At 54.8% G+C, this 22209-nt stretch overlaps 10 protein-coding genes across 14 annotated transcripts; 6 read left to right on the forward strand and 4 right to left on the reverse strand.

The window, feature by feature from the left end:
* Positions 1 to 1491: 1491 nt before the first annotated feature.
* H310_04874 (hypothetical protein) lies at positions 1492 to 2449 on the forward strand. 4 transcript variants are annotated; one of them, XM_008869410.1, is made up of 4 exons: positions 1492 to 1565; positions 1622 to 1785; positions 1837 to 2035; positions 2079 to 2449. In XM_008869410.1, exons 1-4 carry the CDS (start codon positions 1512 to 1514, stop codon positions 2415 to 2417), a joined length of 756 nt encoding a protein of 251 aa, XP_008867632.1. In that variant the 5' UTR covers positions 1492 to 1511; the 3' UTR covers positions 2418 to 2449. The 4 variants fall into 4 exon arrangements, with proteins under 4 accessions (XP_008867632.1, XP_008867633.1, XP_008867635.1 ...); XM_008869411.1 differs by having other exon boundaries at positions 1492 to 1785; XM_008869413.1 differs by having other exon boundaries at positions 1622 to 2035.
* Positions 2450 to 2604: 155 nt separating this feature from the next.
* On the reverse strand, positions 2605 to 3590 carry H310_04875 (hypothetical protein). Its single transcript, XM_008869414.1, has one exon. The coding sequence runs from the start codon at positions 3535 to 3537 to the stop codon at positions 2668 to 2670; it is 870 nt and encodes a 289-aa protein (XP_008867636.1). The 5' UTR covers positions 3538 to 3590; the 3' UTR covers positions 2605 to 2667.
* A 98-nt stretch (positions 3591 to 3688) lies between these two features.
* H310_04876 (hypothetical protein) lies at positions 3689 to 4162 on the forward strand (the record flags this gene model as incomplete). The annotated part of the gene is made up of 2 exons (XM_008869415.1): positions 3689 to 3970; positions 4052 to 4162. 2 exons carry the CDS (start codon positions 3689 to 3691, stop codon positions 4160 to 4162), a joined length of 393 nt encoding a protein of 130 aa, XP_008867637.1.
* Positions 4163 to 4343: 181 nt separating this feature from the next.
* On the forward strand, positions 4344 to 5783 carry H310_04877 (hypothetical protein; the record flags this gene model as incomplete). The annotated part of the gene is made up of 7 exons (XM_008869416.1): positions 4344 to 4404; positions 4456 to 4580; positions 4622 to 4656; positions 4697 to 4796; positions 4845 to 4943; positions 4995 to 5114; positions 5163 to 5783. 7 exons carry the CDS (start codon positions 4344 to 4346, stop codon positions 5781 to 5783), a joined length of 1161 nt encoding a protein of 386 aa, XP_008867638.1.
* Positions 5784 to 5804: 21 nt separating this feature from the next.
* On the reverse strand, positions 5805 to 7485 carry H310_04878. Of its 2 annotated transcripts, XM_008869417.1 has the most exons (7): positions 7125 to 7485; positions 6914 to 7081; positions 6549 to 6871; positions 6411 to 6486; positions 6286 to 6369; positions 6113 to 6220; positions 5805 to 6056 (listed from the first exon to the last, which is right to left on the reverse strand). In XM_008869417.1, exons 1-7 carry the CDS (start codon positions 7431 to 7433, stop codon positions 5859 to 5861), a joined length of 1266 nt encoding a protein of 421 aa, XP_008867639.1. In that variant the 5' UTR covers positions 7434 to 7485; the 3' UTR covers positions 5805 to 5858. The 2 variants fall into 2 exon arrangements, with proteins under 2 accessions (XP_008867639.1, XP_008867640.1); XM_008869418.1 differs by having other exon boundaries at positions 6113 to 6369.
* Positions 7486 to 9276: 1791 nt separating this feature from the next.
* H310_04879 (hypothetical protein) lies at positions 9277 to 10848 on the forward strand (the record flags this gene model as incomplete). Its single annotated transcript, XM_008869419.1, has 6 exons — positions 9277 to 9382; positions 9442 to 9906; positions 9951 to 10006; positions 10060 to 10204; positions 10260 to 10590; positions 10683 to 10848. The coding sequence occupies 6 exons, from the start codon at positions 9277 to 9279 to the stop codon at positions 10846 to 10848; spliced, it is 1269 nt and encodes a 422-aa protein (XP_008867641.1).
* A 40-nt stretch (positions 10849 to 10888) lies between these two features.
* On the reverse strand, positions 10889 to 19260 carry H310_04880 (hypothetical protein; the record flags this gene model as incomplete). The annotated part of the gene is made up of 11 exons (XM_008869420.1): positions 10889 to 13141; positions 13204 to 14312; positions 14366 to 14606; positions 14649 to 14789; positions 14841 to 15545; positions 15597 to 16401; positions 16467 to 16802; positions 16854 to 17195; positions 17245 to 17729; positions 17794 to 17964; positions 18022 to 19260. The coding sequence occupies 11 exons, from the start codon at positions 19258 to 19260 to the stop codon at positions 10889 to 10891; spliced, it is 7827 nt and encodes a 2608-aa protein (XP_008867642.1).
* An 85-nt stretch (positions 19261 to 19345) lies between these two features.
* H310_04881 (hypothetical protein) lies at positions 19346 to 20105 on the reverse strand. Its single transcript, XM_008869421.1, has one exon. The coding sequence runs from the start codon at positions 20083 to 20085 to the stop codon at positions 19501 to 19503; it is 585 nt and encodes a 194-aa protein (XP_008867643.1). The 5' UTR covers positions 20086 to 20105; the 3' UTR covers positions 19346 to 19500.
* Positions 20106 to 20263: 158 nt separating this feature from the next.
* On the forward strand, positions 20264 to 20942 carry H310_04882 (hypothetical protein). The gene has a single exon (XM_008869422.1). It carries the CDS (start codon positions 20300 to 20302, stop codon positions 20831 to 20833), a length of 534 nt encoding a protein of 177 aa, XP_008867644.1. The 5' UTR covers positions 20264 to 20299; the 3' UTR covers positions 20834 to 20942.
* A 211-nt stretch (positions 20943 to 21153) lies between these two features.
* On the forward strand, positions 21154 to 21730 carry H310_04883 (hypothetical protein). The gene has a single exon (XM_008869423.1). It carries the CDS (start codon positions 21181 to 21183, stop codon positions 21493 to 21495), a length of 315 nt encoding a protein of 104 aa, XP_008867645.1. The 5' UTR covers positions 21154 to 21180; the 3' UTR covers positions 21496 to 21730.
* The last annotated feature ends 479 nt before the right edge of the window (positions 21731 to 22209 follow it).

A 22209-nucleotide genomic window follows, 5' to 3' on the forward strand; every position in this document is an offset into this window, starting at 1 on the left:
TGGTCGCCCAATGTTTCGATTGCGTCCTGTCCAGTCAAGGTCGCGAACGAGTTGGAGCCATCTCAAGTTGTTGCGTTCCGGACGACAGTTGTGTTGACGTAGCCACTCGTGCGCTCGGCTGGTGGGCCAATCTGGATGGCTTTAACTGGTCGCATGCGGTAAAGAACCGCGGCGAATGGTTTGAGAGCAGCGCCTTCCACCACGCACCAGCACGTGCATCCACATGGTTTGCGTCAGATATGATGTCGACCAAATTGAACTGTTGGGTACTGAGTTGATCAGTCCACGAGCGCTGGGTCAATGGGTTTTGTGGAACGTGAAATCTGCAACCACAACACGATTGATGCCACCGACGAGATATCGCCTCGGTTCAGGGGTTGAGCAAGTGTGAGGGCAAGTGCTTTTGGCGTACTTAAAGCCCCGTCGAACGTAAAGGTTTCCCAGTTAAGGGCTCTGAGGCATGAGGCATGACCATGTGAGATCGTTTCACAAACCGTAACTGAAGCCATAAATAGATCCCCTATTCGAGCTGACAACGACCCAAAGACACGGGCAAATGAGCGCAGCTCCATTCCCCTTCTCGATCTCTCCTCCCTTCTGCCGTTCGACTTCAGCATCGCGGAGCAGGGGCCGAGTTTAACAACAGCAACTACCCTAGTACTCCTCGTGTGGCCAGTGCAGCGAATCCATTGACACACCGGCCACAAATGGGAGAGTTCGAGCTCCCCACTGGCCACCATTCCCTCTTGCGCTGCTGCCGGAGGCGGTGATTTCGCCATGATGTGAGCACAGCAGCACGAGGAAACCTTTGACGAACTACGAAAGTCGCTGACGTAACCTAATATTCAGTCCATCAATCACTTCGCGAAACATATCTTGTATTTATACTAACGTCTGGGTATTTGCACCTCAGCCCAATCGATTTCCCCACTTCTAGATTGGGTCGGCGATGAAGTAGAGCGAGCAGGTAAATCGACTCCATGCATGCCTTTCGCCATTGTATGCGTAGTGAAATTTGAACAATTGTGGAGTTTACTGTTTTCTCCTACGCGCGAGGTCATGTTTGCGAATACTGTAGTCACCGTTTGTCGACGTCTGCTCGACTCACCGCACATTACATTATTAACTCCCTTATTGGAAACCTCTAAAATATCATACAGGTAAATCTTATATCAAGGGTTGACCTCGATATAAGTTTTTTTTTAGAGCAGCCAATCACAGAATCGACCAAATGGCCATTGATTTTCTTTGCGTGTGAATGTCAATGAATTCCACTTTCATTTTTGACCAATTATATTGCTTCATTTCCATAATTTCATACCTCCCCAATTCGATATCAAAACCTCTCAAATCTGTATTCCAATAAGGGAGGTAGTACACGCCGATTTCCCGCGTGCCACCTACCTACCATTTGGAATGTAGCTTCGTTTTCAAATTGCGCACTTTTTAGAGATTCGCTTTTTAATGGAGAAGGTCGAATTAAGTACGAATGGGGAACAACCGAGTCCACGATGCTGCCGACGACAACCTACACGTTCACCAACGGGGTCCATGGGACCATCACGGTAGCGCGCTATCTAGCACTAACTCCTCATTGAGATGTTGTGTTGGCGTCGAGCAGGTGGTGCATCTTTCTGCTGGAGGGGCTGAAATTGTGGCAGACCTGGACATGACTAACGTTGACCTTGACATACTGCGATCGCTGGATCCAAAATGTGAATCCGTGAGTGCTTACAAGTGGCATATCCACACTAAATGGACCCATGAACCAAGTGTCAAGTCTGGGTACGTCCACTGTAGCTTCCTGTGCGTTAACTCGTGAGACTACATGTACAGTCTCTTCGGTCAGTGTTCGCTCTCCGCGGCAGGCAACCACTACGATCCCGACTTTGCATGTGGCCCCAATTCGGAGTACGTAACCGCAGACAAGTGCAAGGCGGCCACGTCGTCTTATAAATGCTCCCCCGCATTGTACGCCACGAACCCTCTCGTTTGTGAACGTGGAGACTTGTCTGGGAAGCTTGGTGACATGCAGGTCGGACACGGAACGTTAGAGCTTTATCAAAACTATTCAATAGGTTGGTAAGACTGGCAAGATCTCACATACTTGGATCGACAACCACTACCCCGACGTCAGCGAAAGCACGCCGCAGTGGAACATGCTCTTGCATGCCGTCTGCAACTCCACCACGCCACGTGTCGCTTGTGCTACTGGTGTCACGACTCACGAACGCCTGTACGCGACTCCCGTCGGTCTCGTCGCCGCTACACTCGTGATTGCGCTAGTTGCGTGTGTCGGATTACGCCACCACCCGACATTTGGCCGATTCTACCCCACCAATTTGGCTGTCGTAGCGAGTTTGGGCGTGTTAGCCCTGCTTGTTTACCAAGACATTGTGGTGAATGTGTCACTGTAAATCTACTAACTCGGTGGCAAGTGTTTTTTGCATTCCTCGTTACCCGAACGCAGGAAGCTCCTCGTTCTCTGATTTAGCTTGCTGCGAAGCATGCTTATGTGCATCATGCCGGAGCTGGACGAGGTGCCAGAATACTTCCGTCAAAGTCAGGTAGCATTCCACGCCGTGCGATGACACAGCCGCTGGAACTTCACCAGTCCCGCCCACTCGCGTGGCACATGAACACGCGCTGGTTGCAAGATTTACATTATTATGCTGGAACCCAGCTGCGAAAGACTTCGTAGCAGGCGAATTGGATTCCCATGTTGGGCATAGCTCGTACGAGGGTGGGCGTAAGGCCACGGTAGTAGCTCCGCAGACCTTCAACTTGGTACAGCTTGATGTAGCAGTCAATGGTGTGTTTGTACAGGCGCTTGGCTCCGTCGCTTCCTTGCATTTGCATTCGTCGCCGAACCGTGTCGTTTGGGTACGTCAGGACGGTGGCGACCATGCCGGCGCCACCACCACACACGAGTTTCCCGAGAAAATCCGTCTTTGGGTCCACTTCAGTGGGTAATAACTCGCGGAACAGATCATACGAACCGAACTTGATGCCCTCGTAAGGAATGCTTCCAACCAGGGTCGGTCCCATGCCCTTGAAGAGAGCCAACGCGCCTTCATCGCGGACGATGGTGACGAAAGCGTGGAGCATGCCGCGGTATTGCGCTTGTGACGAAATTTTACCCGACAGGCGCGTGCGAATGAAGTCGAGTGGGTATGTGAGGATACATGCAGTGAGACCTGCACACGCTCCCGCGACGAAGCCCAGGCGTGCACGGTCGATTGCCACGTGCTGCTGCGACGCCAGCATACTCTTGTAGATATCGGTCCATCCAAAGAGCACCGCCTTGTGGGGTAAAATGCGCACGCAAGCAGCAAAATTGCCTCGCCAATATCCAAGCACGCCTTCGGTTTGGGCAATTCGCTGGGCCGTTGCGAGCATTCCCACGGCAGAGTCTCCGGTCTGGCACACAATCTTCACGCGTTCAAACGGTGCAACAGCCGTCTTGGCCACGACACCGGCCATGCCGCCGGCAGTCATGAGTCCCAGGCTCTTGTCCTTTGGCTTTCTTGTGGCCATCCTGCAGGAATCGCCGTGACGTGTCTGTGACGACGATTTGAGGTGCAGAATTACATTGCATCAATTTATCAAATGATAAATAGTATTCGGTTTCAGAGGTATCATATTCAACAGGTTTTCTTTTCGAATGCTCAATTCTTAAGCGTTCATCATGGACCGCTTCGTGCATCCGATCGGCGCAGCCACCGACGATAGCACATTCGCCTCCAAGCCCAACGGGCGAATGCGCCAAACCAGAATAGAGCATGGTTACAAGGTGGAGGTCGTCGAAGAGATCGTGCAACTCGCGCAAGTGATGGACATGAGCGAGGAGAAGGAGCTGCCCCTTTTGCTGCACGAACTCGACGGGCGCTTCATCTCGTTGGAGCTACTGGAGCAAACAGACATTGGCAAAGCGCTCGTACGATTATACCGACGAACAGATTCGGATACGGTACAGTACATGCGTTTGTAGGAAATCCCCTCAAAACCACACTCGTAAGATCCATGATCGTCACTGAAGCTAGTGAAATAGACTCGCGAGCAAGCCAGGCAAATGCTTCGCAAGTGGAAGCGCACAGCAGTTGATGGGCTTCGACGACGGAACAAGCGGGTCGAAACGTTTGGTCGGAACATGGCGCATTGATCCTGAATCTGTCGGCCACCTTTACCCCAGTACCTTCGTCACGTTTTACACTCTGCACTGCTACGAAATCAATGTCGTTCAATGTTTGCACGTCAACAGCCCGCCTTACTCGTTGCAACGATAATCCATTCAAGGCGTTCCAGCCCTTGTCCGTCTAATATTAGCGTCTACTTAACAATTGATGGGCGCGGCGGTGTCCGACTACTTCACGACCCCCATCGACATCTCTGACGGATACCTCGGTACATATCTGCAACACACCGCGTCATCTTTCAATTCAAACCTCGCTCCAGACGACGCCGATCCGCTCGTCATCATCCACGACGCCTGCGCCAAGGGCAAGCACCACACGGCCAGCCGGTACTTTAAGCTCGGCGGCGATCCGAATGAAAAATGCTTTGAGGACGATGATATATACGTAAGCATTACCTTCATCAACCCACGTGATCCACCAAGTAGGAGCGAGATGATACCCCGATGATATGTGCCGCAAGGTTGGAACATGACCACCTCTCGTCTGATGGACTGGTTCAGGGGATGCCCTGAGGCCGGCATCCATGGAGGCACGAAGAAGCACATCTTGACCCTTCAAACGATTCTTCTCTTTGGCGGCGATGTGAACGCATATAACAAAGTATGGCAACCTCATTTAGTCACTCACTAGTGTTATGCTGGCTCGTAGCTCCATCAAACGGCGCTGTATACGTCCGTAGCGAGGGGCCACCTCAATGTTGCTGTGTGGCTGATTGAAAACGGAGCGGACGTCAACGTGGCCGACTCGGTTCGATTTTGCTTCCACTTCGTGTGCATCCATGACGTCCGACGTGCGTAGGTCGGTGTGCCGCCGTTGCTTGTGGCAGCGCGGCTTGGCCGGGTCGATCTCGTTGCGTTGCTGCTCGACAGCAAGGCAAAGGTTGACGCGCCCCCACGTCCCCACACGTGCTGCGTCCAAGTTGAATTTTCCCAACTTGTGCCATGGCTAACCCAGATCATGGACTAGTTTCCAACAATCGCGCAAGAATTCCAATCGTTTCACGGCCCTGTTCAAGCCCTTCTGTTGCAAGCGTGTCCATCCTTAGGCACGCCCCCTCCACAACCCACCGCGACAAAAATCCGACCAAATCACTCCGTCGCGGCGGCTGCTCTTGCGAGCAACCTCAAAAACCAACTCCGGGCTTTGCCGCCTCGCGCCCCGACCACCATCGCCGTGTCAACGACGAGCCTTGATCCGTTGACGCTGCGAGCCATAGCCGAATCTCAAGGATCAACGTGGTCGTTCGCCAAGCCAAAAGCCCCGCTTGCTTCCCCGACAACTTCCCTATCATCATCATCCACCCTTCCAAAGTGCCGCAGCGGGGGAAAATGGGTCAAGAAGAAACGCGAGGCGTCTGGTCGGGTGCACATCGCCGAATGGGAATATGTCAAAGCAGACTTTGCCACCGATGCCGAACGCCAATCGAACGACACACTACAGCAATGCCAAGATATGTACCGAGCGATCCAACTGAAACAAGCCCGAGCACCGGCACGAAAAGTCCACACGGCGCCGGACGGCATGTCGAGGCACGCGATGGCAGTGTCGCTATCTCGGCAACACCGACCGTCTACAGTTCCCAATTGAAATGGGAGTGACGCCAAACGCTGTAGGAAGAAGAAATATTTATTTGAAACAATCCTGGATCCATTTCACGCCTTACTAGAACGAATACGATGGTATGGTGTGGGCCAAGTCGGGGGAAGGCAGCGCATCGGACGATGGGCGCGAGTATATCCATAGGCTGCCATCTCTGCTGGTCAACGCAATCGAAGTTGCATGGAACACGATGTGGGTCAGCGGTCCAGCCGCCACTTTCACCCGCAGCACAGGGCTCATGTCGTACAGCTTGGTGTCGTCCTGCCAGTCCAATGTCATCGTTACACGGTTGGACTGGTCTCGTGCAGTTGACGTACATCGGGAAGGGTAAAGTCCCATAGACACAGGATGCCATCTTCCCCGACCGAGCCAAATCGCACCGATGTGTGGGAAGTGAACCAAGGATCGAATGCGACACTTGTCACCTGCATGCATGAAAACGACTTGGAACGGGTGGTGGGCGACGAAGCATTGCTCGAACAGTCTTTACCCACGACTCGTGACCCTCACACCGCGCAAGCGCAGAGTTGTGCTGGAGGCTCCACAGCGTGACCAAGTCATCCTGGCCGCCCGTCTGTGCCACATTATGCACACACACGACGTTGTTGAACGCACCACGATGTACAGACTGTTGGGGCTCCACGACAGGCACGTGAGCGCGCCAAAATGACTCTGCATCATGGCAATCTTCCTACATCGAGCCATGCGGTTGCACTTGGCGTCAGAGGCACAACGTCAAGGTTGTTGTCGTACCGTTGCATGTGGTACTGAAACACAGTCAAGGCGCCCGTCTTGCCAACGCACGCCATGTACTTGCCGTTGGGTGAAAACGCGAGGTCGTAAATGGCTTGGGATGATACGTGCCAGCACGCCACGGGGTTTGTTCGATCTTCACGTTGCTTCAGTAGCGTGAACTCTGCTTCTGGCTGCTCGATGTCCATCGAGTCGTACGACGACTCGTCCTGAAACGTGTGGTCGTACACGTAGATGGCCCCGTTCTCGTGCGCGACGGCAAACTCGGTGTGGCTCTGCTGGACCCACTTTGCAGCTGCAATGGGGCTGCTGCACACCCCGCCCTATCGCAACGTTTGAGGAAGGGGCTGCATGGGGACGGATACGTTGCGGTTGTGATGGGAGGATGTGTCAAGCCCATGCAGTGGATCGAACACGAGGATGTCGCAGGACGCCAAGGCGACGACTAGGTTCGTAGGCTGGACAGGCAGCATCGGCACTCGAAAGTCGTGGCAGATCGGGATGTGTGTAAACCGCATGATGTCGACGGCAGTCTACATTGGAGTGTGAGGCGTTTGGTAGACCAGGACAACCGACCTCCATGTTGTCGAACGGGTACAGAAAGAGAAACTCTCGAAAGTTGTGCAAGATAAACGTGTCAGATGACGATGAAGTTGCCTGTGCCTCGCCCGAGTACGGGATGTAAGTCGTGGTTGCGACCATCGACATGGACACATTCTTGTTCCACGGGATCTTTGGTGGGGGGAGTTCGCTTTCGTCGGGAGGTAGGATATGTTTGGCCATGTGATGGATGCGAATGGTCACGTCGTGTAGAAGTACTTCTCGTGACCGGAAATGCTGCTGGAGCGTGTACACACTTCCCGATGACGTCGCGACATGGTCCATTCCCGTGCCTCTCCAAGGACCCCGAAAGGTGCTGACACAAGGACCTAGCAGCATTTAATTGGATAAAATAAATGTAAAAATACGAGCAATTTAAAGATTTTAGCCAATAGTTATTCCCAAATTGCCGAAACGTTTCACTAGTCACGACAACGAAACTTTGAAACGGCTTGTCACGAAGCGCCGCGACAGCCATCGCAGCGACGCTGCCCATGGTATCCTCCTACTTCACTCCAACCGTAATAACGAACCGAAGACCGATGGCATTCCTTGGAGCGGTTGGATCCTCACCTTTCATCGTTATGGTTGTCATATGCATCGTCATGTTCGCGTTCACCATACTCGCTGCGTGCTGGCGGAAGCTCTGTGCACAAAAGAGGGTCAGCGACGAGGAATATGTATTGCTAAAGTCTGACGTGTGATAAGTAAATGCTTTTTGCAGTCAGTCCGCTTCCCAGCACTGCGAAGTCCATCACGATGGCTGAATGGAACTCTTGTTGACCATTCGGGGTTCAGGAAGGGCAGAAAGACTTGCAATTAGCTCATGTTGGATCAACCTCTCAATAGCAGGTCAACGTGGAATGGTATGTCGGCAAGTCAAACGTATGCGCGCATCCAAAGGACCTGAGTCGTAATGAAAGGTACATCTTTTCCCTACTTCCAATCACAATGTGCCAAACATTGTGATTAAGGCGTCCGAACAACATAAACGAACGTTTAAACTGGATTATTTGCTTGTATCCACTAGATGCTTTCGATGACGTGGCATTCAAAATTGCACGAAGTACTCAAATGGTCGTGTGCCGCAATGGCAATGGCAGACCATTCTTGACCTGAAGGCGTTCATTACATGGCAACGTAGCCGTTCGTTACAGGATATTTGGCTTCAGTTGGTTCGGGTACATGCGGCTGGGCCTGCTGCCACGCGAGACAGCAAAATCCCATGCACCCAACAATCACGAGCACCACACATACTATGGTCGCAACAGGCGGCTCGTCCTCGGAGGCAACAGCTCCATTCGACGCCGGCCATACAATGGATGCTGCCTCCGGAATCTTCGGGCGCTCGGTTGAATTGATTGCATGTCGTGATGTCTGCCATGGACGCAAGTCCGGTTCGGTCATGTCTGTCGCGTTACGTTGGGATTCCGGCGTGGCAACCTGTTGTTGCGACGAAGGCGCGGCTTGGGCAACAAGGTTGGGCTCGGGGATCCATCCACCCATGACGCAGAAAAGCATGAGCACCAGCCCCATCCATCGTGGCACCATTGCTGTGTCCACGGCGCATGAACAGTGCGCGTCGTCACGCCACTTGAGCAGTTCCACCTTGGCAGTTCGAAAATCGAATATCTTAGTCCCTGGATGGACAGAGTGCCACGTCAGCATGGGATAAACACGTAAAACACACCGACACAACGCAGTACTTCCCACTTGTAGTTAAAAACCGAAGTAGCTTCTTACATCCATCTAGATAATTTAATAAGCTTGGAAAATCAGTCCGATTACTCACGACTGTCATGTGGGATTAATGGACTAGTCGTGTTGGTTCTATCTATTCGACGAGGCGACCACCATCATGACCCGTCTGCCACGAGAGCGCTCCTTTCGCAAGCAACTCGACGGTAGTTGATGTAGGCTGAAGTCGGTATCGAGAATTTGTGGTGCCCGTGCATGTGGGCTCTGAGCACGACGGGACCAAACGAAATTTTACAAAAGGACTAAGGATTTCTGGGACTAGTCTTTGGCGGAATATCCAGAGTCGTCGTCTCCGATTGGTCCGAGGTCGTGTGCTCAATTCCGTGCGGGAGGCGGCGGTCGATTTATTGCACAAGCCGACGCCACCGACATGGCGAGCTCAGGGTACGGTCTCCTCGTGGTGCAAGGGGTGTTCCTCTTTACAGGAGTGTTCTCGACGTGTGCGGCGCAGTTTGTGTTTTATCAGGGCGCTGGAGGTACCGCTGTGTATGTCTGGATTGTTGGAAACCTAACGGCGGGACTCAACGAACGTTAGCGCAAAAGGCAATGCTGCTGCCTCTTTGCAACTACTTGGGCATGATGCTTGTTGGAGTTATTCCATCTGCGGGTTCCAGCGACACGCACCACCCTCGACCAAGTGTGTTGAAGGCAAAGAAGCACGACGACGACTTGGCCGCCACTGCGTTAGCTTTGGCCCTAACGGAGTCCACGATGAAGCGCGATGACATGGAGCTCACTCGACGGCAAGCTGACAAGGATGCCAGTAGTACCGACGTCAAAGTCATCGGCTGCGACAAGATGTCACCGGCTCCAACCTTGACGATGGCCGACTTGACTGCTCCATCGAAGCAGGACAACTACTCGACTTGTATGGGGTCGTTGACTGTCATGCAAAGTTTAATTCTGCTCAACATTCTGTTGGATTTCGGCGGCTGCATCTTCGCTAACATTGGGCTGTCCATGGCCGGAAGTGGCGTGTTCCAAGTGATCTATTCATCTGGTATGTCGACGACGCCGCTCCCTTCCTCTCTCATGCCTTCCTAGTTGTCTGCTGGTCTGCCCTCTTATCCAAAATCTTTCTCAACAAGCAGCCGTCCCAGGTAGGCTTCCGCCAAACGCTGCGCTGGATGCATCCCATTAAACACTGTCAAAGTACGAATGGCTCGGCATAGCAATCGTTACCTTTGGCTTGGCGTTCAGTGCGATGGGTCAGTCGAACGGCGGACGCAACGCCAGCTATGTGCTCATGGGGTGTGTCAACACGTTGATCGGAGCAGCATTCTACGGGGGCAACTATGGTAAATACCAGTCGTTCCTTCATTCATGAGGCTAATGCACGACATGGTTTTTCAGTGACGGGCGAATTTATCTTGATGCTTCCAGAACGCCCAGAACCGAAAGATCTGTGCCTGAAGATGGGCATCTGCTGCGTTTCGATCATTTCCGTGTACCAAATGTTTTGGGTCCTCCCCCAGTGGACGCACATCATCACGGAGCCGGTCATGCAAGCCAACGGCGACCCGATCCGCATCCTGGGGGCGCTCTTCCTCTACACTGTGTCGCAACTCGCACATGGCTTGACCTACTTTATGATGCTCGGGGCGTGCGGCGCCGTCACGACGGGCATCATGCAAAGTCTGCGGGCGGTGTGTGTGTTTGGTTTGAGCTCGATGCTCTATTGCAGGTACTTTTGTTTTCCTCAATTTCCTGGAACATGGCACTGCTGGATCAAGCACATGACCCTGTGTTGATGGATGTCATGCTGTGTTGGAGTAGTCACCAAGAATCGCAGTGCTTTGACGCGAAACGCGGCATTGCGACGTTGTTTGTCGTGGCAGGCGTCCTGTTTTATTCGTGGGCAAAGGGTGAGGCAAAGATCCAGAAACCTGTCGACAGCACGCTCAAGAAGATGCCCCTTCCCCACAAGAACTGCATTGTTTAACCGTAATTTGAATCGTCCAACACGTGCCGTGGAGATGGTGTCACCGAGGGGTTGTCCGGGCAACATGTTCAATACTCAAACGCCGCGCCATTCCGTCCAGCGACGACGACGCGGCGGCGGTATGCACAGCGCGACTCCGCAGAATGCTGGAAGCGGCGATCTTGGCGGCATTCGCGGCCATTTCATTCGTGATGACCACAGCACCAGCATGACTGGCAAGGGGCTCGACGCCCGCGATCCCACCGACGTGAAACAACGAATGCGCGCGCTGGTGCTGCATGAATCGTGGACTTGCTTGGACATCGTCCCACACGGCAGAGACTCGTCGCATTGCAGCCGAGTCCATGGTCGGTTGCGACCGTGCTTCTCGTCGCGAAAACGTGCTGGACAACGTTCTATCGTACGCTACGTCATGTTCGACGAGGGCGGTGACGGCGTTTCCAGCGTCGGTCGCGTCCTCCGACATCGGATGGTCCACACCCGCCGTCGGCGCCTTAATGGAGGCTAGGACAGCATTTGCGTTTAGATTGAGCGATGACTTGGGCACGGCGAGCTGGTGGCGCAGGTCTCGCGCGTGAGAAGAAGTTTCTCGCAGTTTGGACGCCGTGGATTGTCTCGACATGGCCGAGGGTACGTGCATGGGTCCGATCCCGTCGCGATGGACCGACGATGCAGGATGGAGCGTACGAGAGTGCAACGAGTGGAGAAGTGAATCACGCGTGAGGAGTTGCGACGTGCGCTTCAACAAGTCGACATCAAACGGAGGGGACGTATCAGACAGCGTCGCATCCGCTTCAGGTGGTTCGTTTGCTGGCTGCTCGTGGTCAGAGATCGATTGGAGCTGCAAGGCTGCCGCCCCACCACCCAAATCGCGGATCACGCTCTGATGGAAGTCTCCGTCCGGAGCCACGTCGACGGTATCGTCCGTCGTTTCGTGGTGGGTAAACGGAGTCCCTGGCTTGGACGCACTGACGTCCTTGAGCTGCATCAACGGGTTCACGGCTGCTGCACACCAATTGCGCAGATTTCGCGCGCGGTAATGCGGGAACCGCTCGAGCACGTACTCGTACGAGTCGTGGTCCAAGATAAACATGTCGCAGTTGGAGATGGCGCTGCAGCTGCCGGACCGCGGCGTGTTGTGCAGCAGCGACATCTCGCCAAAGTATTCGCCTTTTTGTTTGATCACTTCGTAGCTCTTGGCGGCATTCGTGACCAGCACAAACCCGGTGTGGATGAAGTACATGCTGCGCTCGTAGTCGCCCTCGCGGATGATCACGTCCTTGGCGACAAAGAATTCGGCCTGAAGCACCGACACGATCGCGCGCGTAAAGTCTTGGTCGCACTCGGAGAAGAGCCGCACTTTCGTGATGAGGTCGCGCTTGACGTACACAGCAATGTCTTCCCGTAGCGCGCTCGAGAGCGGTGCGAGCGCCTGCGCCTCGACGACGCCCTCCGAGTGTTCCCACATGTTACGAAAGTACTCGAGGATTTGGATCGTCAAGTGGCGCGGGAATTGCCGATGCATGAGGAACATGGACACGGTGCTCGTCTGCTCTTCAAACTTGAACCGGTTCTTGAATTCGACCTCAAACATCTCAGAGAACCCGCCCGTGAGGACGCCGTACGCCGTGAGCGAGACGAAAATGATAAAGATCGTGGCGATGGTTTGGGCGAGCGACGTGGGAAAGATGTCGCCGAATGTGATGCTCGACAGCGACGTCATCGCGTAGTAGAACGACTTGACGTACGCCGACTGAAGGGTGTCCACAGACGTGTACGCGTGCGGCGACACAAACGCCTCGGGCAGGTGGGCGTAAAAGCCGCTGCTCGCATCTCCACTCGCCACCGACACGTAAAACCACAAGCATGCGACCCAATGCCCCACGACGAGAAAGACGGCAAAGATGTCGCAGAAAGACCAGAGCTGCGGCAGCCACGCCACCGACTTGAAGCGCAATGTGATCGTGTCGCGGGTCTTGGCGCTGAGCGACCCGACGTGGACGAGCCGCAGGAGCTTGTTGACCCGCCAGATGGACACGTCGTGCGACGGGCCGTGGAGAGCAATGGCGATCAACTCGAGCGGCAACGATGCAGCGATGTCGCACCACAAGTTGCCTTTGGTGCGGTAGTGGTGCCGAATCAGGCGCAGGTCCGACGACACTTCACCGCCAATGACTTGGCAAAAGTAGTTGAACCGAAAGTAAACGTCGACCAGCGAGATCCCGTCGACGGCAAACTCGACGCCGAGCCAAAGAGGAACGATGGCGTTCGTTGCTGCCGCCCCCATCAAGTCCTACACAAGTCACACGTGTGTGTGTGAGCGACGATGGCAGGGTGAATCGAATTGTCGCGCACCGGGACAATGAAACACGCGCGCATGGGGATCGCCACGCTGTAGTACATGACGACCGCCAGCATGACCATGTCCCACGACTTGCGAAAAAACGAATGGGGCCGCGTCCACGCCGTGGGCAATCGCAAATCACCCCAAATCGACGCCATCTCGACCAAGTCTGGCGCGCCGTGGGGGGTCACCGATCCTATGGACGCCCGACGCAGCAAGTTCAAGTGTTGAAAGTGATCGTCTGTCTCGTCCAGGACTTCGACGTCGGCCACGTCTTCGTCTTTGAGGTCTTCACCCGGGTAAGCAGGTGGCAGCGACGAATTGTTGCTGCTTCGTTCATTGACCGAACGGCTCGACCGAGTCGACTGGGCAGAATCCGAGGCGTAGACGAGCTGGACGCTGTTCAACCTGTTTCGCATGCGCTTGACGGTGTTGGGACTCTCGCGCTTGAAACTCGATTTGATCGTACGCTGGGGCTTGGGCTTCTTCATGGGCTTGATCACGGGACCCGTGCTCTCGTCGTCGCTTCGAACGGGATGGATCCGCGACGAGCTGTTCTTGGCCTTGGGCTGTCGGGGACGCAGCTTGTCACGGATCGGCGCCATCGCGATCGACGTGGCCGCGAGCTCCTTGAACACGATCAAACGATTGCGGCCATAGGTCGACATGCGGCGGAGACTCGACAAGATTTGCTTGCGTACTTTGGCGTGTGGTTTGGATCTCTTGGTCGATATGAGGTTCTTGAGAATGTTTTTCGTCGCCGACGTCAAGTACTCGTGCTTGAGCCTCAATTCCGTCTGCATCGCGTCCTCGATCGCCCGGCGGCGGGACAATGGCCACAGCCCAATCCAGTCAGCTTTTTCCAAACGCAACAATTCGCAGCACGTGACGGCGCGAACGGACGTGGCGTGCGTTGTATGCGGCAGGAAGAACGCGAGCTCTCCGAACATGGTTCCTTCGTGCACAGCTGCCACGACCAGGTTGCTGACCCGGACGTACTTTTCGGCGCGGCCTTGGTGCATGATGTACAGCGCGGCGCCGATGCCGCCCTCGACGATGATGTTGTCGTGAGGGAGGTAAAGCACGGGAATCAAGCGCTCGGCAATGCTGGCAAGAGTTGCTACGGGCATCTCGCGTGAACGGATGGAGTGTAGTCGTCACACCCCGCCGTACCTGCATCCATGGTGTAGAAGAGCGAGATGCCGCGCAAGCGACTGCCGTACAAGTCGTAAAAGAGTTTCATGCGCAAGCTGTGGGGGAGCTCGCTGAAGATCACGTCGGCCTCCATTCCCCTCGTACAGTCAAACTGGTACTCAAAGTATTGGTGGCCACGCTCGAGTAAGAACTGCGGCAGGTTCTGCGACCGCGCGTACTCGTCAAAATTTTCAATCCGCTCGTCAAACTCATTCGCCTCCTACGTTGCCACGGTCAGTCGGTCCGGGCGAGCCAGCTTTACCTTGTCCATGTGCACGATGATCGATGTCAGTTGCCCAATAACCTGCCCGACAAAGAAGAAGCCCCCAAAGCACGCAAGGCACGTGTAATACGTTTCGATGTTGCTCGCCGGGTGGATATCGCGGTAGTCCATCGCGGTGACCTGGTCCATGGCGCACGTCATTCTCGCTATTGCATCAGTGGCCACGAGTACCGTCGTGAGCGCCCAGTAGAACGACCGAATGTACGCGACGACGGCGTTGCCATCGTAGTGTCGAATGATCAGGTCAATCACAAACCACTCGTGGCTCGACGCGACGTCGTCGTGGGCGTGGGCGGCAGGATCGCCTAGAAAGTAGTAGATGGCGCCCGTGACGTGGGCGACCGCAATTAAGGCCAGGAGGAGCTTGACGAGGCGGAGAATCGCAGAGAGTTTGGCGCTGACAACGCGTTCCTGGATCCAGAGCTGGAGTCGAGTCGTCATGGCGGGTAGTTCCATGCTTCGGACGAGCCGAGGGACGCGGCACCATGCCATCACGTACGTGTTGCCGACGTAGTAGAGCGGCAAGCTCGCGACCACGTCGCGCCGAAACTTGTGTTTTCGGTAGTGGGCGCGGGAATCGGCCATGTCCAAGTGTACAAATCCGTCCAAGTCGACGGTAAAGTGCCAATAGTTGAGGTACATGTCGACAAAGTAGACGCCGTCAAAGAGCAGATTCGACGTCCACAGCGCGCTCATCGTGTCGGGGGACGGGTACTGCAGGAACGCGAGCCGAAACACGACCAGAAACAGGTTGTACAAGATCGCAGTCGCCAAGATGACTGTCCACGCCCGTCGAAACGGATGGGTCGGAGGAATCACGCCAGTTTCCCGCGGAGGCTGGACGTACAGCGTTACGCTGTGTTGGGTCAAGTTGATCTACAGCAGCAGGTCACACCCGTTCACACTAGGAAAATCGGAACCACGTACGAGTTTGTCGCGCCGCATGTTGGCCTGCATGCGCGCCCACAGCGACTCTTCATGCGCTTGCGCGACGAGCGCTCGGTTGTAAATGTACTCCCACTCGTCGGGGAAAAACTTGATGATCTGGTCAAACTCGTTGCGGCGAAGGACACTGAGCTCGGTGGACACCATGACCTGGACGGTCGCGTTGTACGGCACTTCCAGAACAAAATTGAACTCGCCGTAGCAATCGCCGGGATGCAGGATTCGCATGGGGGTCCGCTGGGCCGTCCGGAGCTCGACGTTGCCGGACCGGAGGATGTAGAGATCGCACCCGAGATCCCCGGCGTGCAGGACATAGTCGCCGGCTTGGTAGCTTTCGTGGCGAATGATGGACGCAATCACTTGCTTGCATTCGTCGCCCGTGTCACGAAAGAGGCTGACGTGGTGCAGCGTCTCCGCGTGGAGAAACGTGAGGATTTCGTGTTGGACGTTGTCAGGAAGGACGGACAAAAACATTTCTTCGCTCACGCCTTTCTCTCGGACCCATTGATTCTTGTAATACCGTCGGATGTCGGCTTGGACGGTCGGGCTCACGCCCTTGAACTTCATGAACCGATTGATGAGGAGCAGCGTGTCCTGCGTCCGGTTTTCGTTGGCCATGAGTTGCGCGATCGCCGACGAAATCGCCCCGATCACGCCAAAGTTGATGAGCCCGCTCAAGTAGAACCACACAAACGCGTAGACGCATTCGGCCGTCGTGAACGGAAAGATGACGCCGTACCCGACGGACGTCAGCGTCATGACCGACCAAAACAGAGATCGCGGGTATCTACAGCGCCACCCGAGTTACGAACCACGTTGATCGATCCAAGTCGTGCAGATCGATTCACGTACTCGTCGTTGTGGGGGTAGTGCACCGCATCGTAGAGGAACCAAGTGCAGTTGGCATAGTGCGCGCCGTCGTACATGCACTTGGAGAGCGTCAAGTCGCTCCGTACCCAGTCCATGCCGTACACGACGGCGCGAGGAACTTGCATGTCGGCAATGAAAAACCAAAAGCACCCTGCGATGTGCGTGACCAAGAGCACGCCCATAGACAGGTACACGACGGTTTGCATCGACGTGCTGACGTGGTAGGCTTCGAGGACGTCGGACAACACCGACTGAAAGTATCGGAGGCGAAGCAGGCGGAGGATTCGGCCCGCGCGAAGGACGTTCACAAATGCTCCCCTGTTGGCAAACGACATATTAGAACGCCGCCCGATGGCGACAGCCACGTACGTGTCCTGGGGGATGAGATCTCCGACCAGCGCAATCGGAACGACCGCCGCTAAGTCCCACCAAAGGTCCTTCGACTCTTTGTACCGCGCAAAGATGAGGTCCGAGTCGACGACTGGCGCCGTATTGACGATGGATGACTTGTCTTCGAAGGCAAAGTATCGCATCATGAGGATGATGTGCGCGCCGTGGAAGAGCTCCATCCCCATCGCAGACGCATAGTTGAGCGTGTTGAGGAGGAAATCTGACACGTTTTCCGAGTTGGAAAAGATGAGCTTGTACGGGACTTCGACCGCGACATACACGAGCGACGCCAAATACAGCGCCGACCACGTGGTACGAAACCTAGGACAAACACACATGAACAAGTCACGAAGGAGGATGGTCGCTGTACTTTGAGTTAGGGAGCGTCCACTTGCCGGCGCTGCGGTCGTGGCTCGCGAGCAACGTTGTCAGCGAGGTTGTTTGGCCTAGCAGCTTTTGCGTCTTGAGCAACTGGTGCTCGCGCTGCTCAATTGCAGCGGCCATCGCGGCCTTCTTGGCTTCGAGCGCGCCGTCTTGAGTGTAGAACGCACCGAGGACGGTCTCGAACACGTCGCGATTGAGCTGATACAGCTCACAGAACGTTTCGGCCAGCGCCTTGTACGCAAATCCGTGCTCGACAAAGAGCGCAATGTCACCAAATGTGTCGCCTTGGGTCAGCTTAAACTGAATGTTGTCCAACTTGTCGACCAGCACGACTCGGCCCCTCGAGATGAACGACATTTCTCGAACGCGAGCCGTTTTTGTGATCCAGTCGAGCGGCATGTACACTTGGGATGTGAGGAGCGTGGCCAAGTTTTGGATCACGTTCGGGCGTTCGTCTGCGAGGAAGTGTACCTGAACGAGTATTACCCATGAGTCCTCCCCCACGCTCCCCTCGACTGTCGCGACAAGTACGAACCCGGGCAATGACTTGCGCCTTGAGGACGTCGATGCATTGGGTTTGGAAATGGATGGGGAGGGTCGCAATCACGTTGGTTTCGAGGATGCCGAGCTGGACGCGCCAAAAGTAGTCAAAATACCCCAGCACCTTGTTACGTAAATGCATGGGTAGGTTGCGCGACTTGGAGTACTAGCAACGGGGGGCACGTCCGTCAGTCGCGACGCAGCTTGTAGCAGCACTACATACCTCGCGCGCATCTTCGACGAGAGCGATGTACGCCGATCGGCTCGTGTTTTGATGGCCATGGACCAACTCGAATCCGCCGATGAGTGCACAGCTCATGAGAGCCCGTGCGACTTGAATGCAAATCGACATGCACCGCTCGGCAAACGAGTACGACGTGGCGTCACCGTACGTCACGATGAGCATCGTGCGAACGTACTGCGCAAACAAGTTGAGGTCGCCCAGTTGTTTTTCAATTGCCCAGCACGTCTTGCCAGTGACAGTCGCCACCGCGCCAGACAGTCGACGTTGATGAGAAGCGTTCGAACCATCGGATGGCTCACAGAGGTCGAGGTATCGACCGCACTCGAGGTGGGCCGCCAACATGTAGCCGCACCCGATCCAGTGAAACACGATCAAGTTGAATAGAGCCATGGTGACCAAGAATCCCTTGGCGATGTTGTGCAGTTGCACAAGCAGATTGTGCGTGGCCAGGTACGTTTTGAATGCGCTAACGACGCGACCGAGATTGATCAGACGCAGCAACTTGGGCAGCCGGGATACGTGGACGGCATTCACTCCACCGACATAGTACGCGACAACGTCCATCGGTAGGAGGGCAATCCCTTCCAGGAGCAACTGAAAGGATGGAATGTAGGCCAGCGTCCTGGCCGAGATGCTCGTGATAAAGTGCAAGTGCCGGAACGACACCGTGGCGTTTCTTGAGTCAATAGAAGTGCTTCGACGACCAGTCTTGTGTGGCCGAACCAGCGAGCTACTGGTCGTTCCACCTGCAACGTTGCCACCACCGAGTCGCGGGGCGTGGTGGGAGCTAGTCGAGTTGCGCCACGTCTTGCTCGTTTCAGAACCTCCTCGTTTGGACGGCGATTGCATTCTTTGCGCTTGAACAAAGTAGTAAAAGTTCACTGCTCCAAATGAGTCGGCAGCAATGTCGAGGACAAGGTATGGCCACACAATGTCGGCGTAAGCTACATCGCTCGCATGGTCGTAAGGATCGAAGATAAACCCCAATCGAAATGGGATGCTCCATAGGTAGTACAGAAGCTGGACCACATACACCGCGATGTACATGAACTCGCGAATCTTGGCGAACTGCCGTTGTAGCCGCTTCTTGGCCTGTCGAGACTGCGGCGATGGCAGGGGTGCATGATGGACGTGATGGTGAGGCGTCGGCTGTGTGTGTGCATACCGGTACCGAGCGGGCAAGAAGCCCCGGAAATCATCCAAACAGCGACGGAGCATGCTGTGCTCACCCGGCGATCGCTGCGTTAATTTCCGCCGCAAAGTGCCCCTTCGACCTGTGAGCGAAACCGTTCGCTGAAGAAACCGACAGTCGTAACGTTTTTGTGCTAACATGGAGAAAACAGTACAACCACTGCACCTCCCATCGACGATGTCGTTCAGAATCGATTGGCGCTGTGTATGGCACCAGGAACCAGCAGCGTTCGGCGTAACAGCATGGAAACGCCCTTCGCGCATGCATTAGGTCGTATATTGACCATCATCTGTCGATGTGGAACCAATGGTTTGGGCTGGTGCAAGCGAGTTGAGCCAAGCCTGTGTCTCATCGGGGTGGTAGAATCGAAGGACTTGGAGGTGGGGATGCTCCTGGAATAGAAGCGGGTACTCTCTTCTTCGCCGCCAAAATGTCTTGAATAGCCAGTACACTAGCGAGTCATCCGACCAAATCTTGAAATGAACCCACAACGTCTCGTAGTTGGTCCCCCAAAGCAACTCGCGCGTCCACCAACGCGACACGGATCGGCGGACGAGTTGCCACAAGACCAACCACAATGGATAATCGAGCCAAACGACGACGTTTGCTCGAGACAAAACCATCTTCCGAACAGAACTCGAGGCGCTGGCCATAACCCACGTCGGTCCCGACGTTGCCTCGGTGACCTTTTCAACGTAGTCGGCAGCCTTTTGCCAATTCGGAGCCCACAACAAGGCATCCGATTCTATGAACGGGATGTCAAGTTTCTTTGAAAGTGTCGTGCCCAGCGTCGACTTGCCGCTGGATGTCACTCCCATGATGGCAATGCGACTGGGCGTTGGCGCTTGCATCCTGCTCGAAACAACATGGCACTTCGAGCAGACGGAATGGACCAGCACTCGGTCGTGAATTTAACGTAGTGGTTTTAAGTTTGGACAAGTTCAATGTTGCCAAAATGGAGCACAAAAGCCAATCGTATTGCATGCAAATAGGGTTAAACTTATTTCGTCCACATGAGGTTAAACACATGTCGACTTGAAGGTCGCCCCATCGGTGCCGAGGACGATGACTTTCGAGAGAGCAGTAGTTGTCGGCTTGAGCGGCGCGGGCAAGTCAACCCTGGCCCAATCCCTCGCGAACAAGTTGGATTTGGTGTTTATCGACACGGATGCGTTGTTATGGGAGCCAAATTGGCAACGTGCCATCGACTACGACGACAAACTGACCAAGGCATGTGATGGACCGAAGTGGGTGGTGGCTGGCGCTGACCACCTTGCGTTCGATCGAGCGACGGCGGTTGTATGGCTCGACTACTCTTTATGGACCACGTTTTGGCAACTCTTTTGGCGGACGATGAAGCGCTGTTGGACCCAAGAGCTCTTGTGGGGTACCAATCGCGAAAGCATTTGGGTGCAGCTCCAGCTGTGGTCCCCCAACTCTGTGTTCAATTGGCTCTTCAAGAATTACTGGAATCGAAAGCGGGCCTATCCAGGTCTCTTTGCTCAATATCAACACTTGACTGTGCATCACTTCAAGACGCCGGACGAGACTGCCGCGTGGTTTCACAACTTGCACCCTTCCGCTAGGGTGACGAGCTAGGCGTTTGTGCAACTAATGTGCTCCATCCATTGGAAAGAATAGCGTTGTAGTAGAATCAAGCCTCGATTTCAACACGATGTGGGGACAAATCGAACCAGAGTGCATCGAATGAATTCGTTGTTCCACCACAGGCAACACCACCCCCCTGTTCAAGCTCGAGCCTCGTCAACTCAGAATCTCCGCTCGTTCTTCACGATGATGAAGCGGGGCAGCGTGAAAGTGAACCATGGCCTCCCTACCAAGAGGTCGCCCGACAACCCTTTCTTGTGGTCGATGGTGGTATAAACATCATTCTCAGGAGATGACAGTAGAATGCTGGTCTTTAGTTGTGGAATTGTTTTGGTGGGATGAGGAATTTGCCAAGACACACGAGACGGAGGAGGCAATCCATTTTGGACGCACCACCAAATGACCCTGAACGAGCGCGAAGCTGGGCTGTTTCCGACGTCCCGACGAATGCCACGATGAGAATGATCTTGCATGGATGTAAGGCCGTCATTGGAGCTGTTAAGTCTTGTACGCACTCAATCTATTCAACTGCCACCTCCGACGGGCGACTGGCAACCGACCTGTTCAGTCACGGCAACCTTCAGTGGGCTATCTCGTTTCAATCACTAAATGCACGGATCCATTTGTTTCAACAAACCCTGTCATTGTCGTAAGTCGAAACCAACGGCACTGTCGTCATAGCTTTAGTTGGATGGGCAGGTAGCGAGGGACATCCGAGGCGTTGTGGTACGAGCGTTTGGCTCGTGTGCACGACGTTTGGCAGGGTGAGAATACCCGGTGCCGTGGCCGCCATGTTGGCGTCGACCTCCGCCACCTTGCTGAGGTAGTTGGGCTGGAGGGATAGCGACCCAGTTGTGTGGAAATTGGAAGCCGCGACGCACAGCGTTTTGGTGGAAGGCCCGTGACAGCTTGGTGCAGTCGTAGGTAGAGTGACCCGACGTACAACAGTAATCACAAGTGCCACGAGTGACGCGTTCCGCTTTGCGTTTGGCGCGGCGGAAAGCATTGCCGTACCCACTGTCGGTTGGCGGAGGTTGGTTCAATCCACCCACGTGAAGCGCCGACGTTCGAGTCACGTCAGGTGCTGTAGCGGACCCGTGAGAACCCGAAGACGGCCGAGCCCCAAGGAAATCGGGATACCGCAGTGTTAGGTCGTGCCAATATTGCGCCAAAAGGGTTCGCAACTCGGCGTACGGAATGCTCGGACGAGCTCCGCGCCACACGTATAGGTCCGGCGTTATGCACGGAGGCAACGCCGTTAGTAGGGCAGACGAGAGGTGGGAGTCACTAAGGGTTCGACCACCGTCCAGCTTTTCGACACTGTGTCGAAGCTTGTCAAACATCCCAAGATTCACTTCAAGTGAGAC

Source organism: Aphanomyces invadans (genome assembly GCF_000520115.1).
Source record: "Aphanomyces invadans strain NJM9701 unplaced genomic scaffold supercont1.8, whole genome shotgun sequence".
NCBI classification, from domain to species: Eukaryota; Oomycota; class Saprolegniomycetes; order Saprolegniales; family Verrucalvaceae; genus Aphanomyces; species Aphanomyces invadans.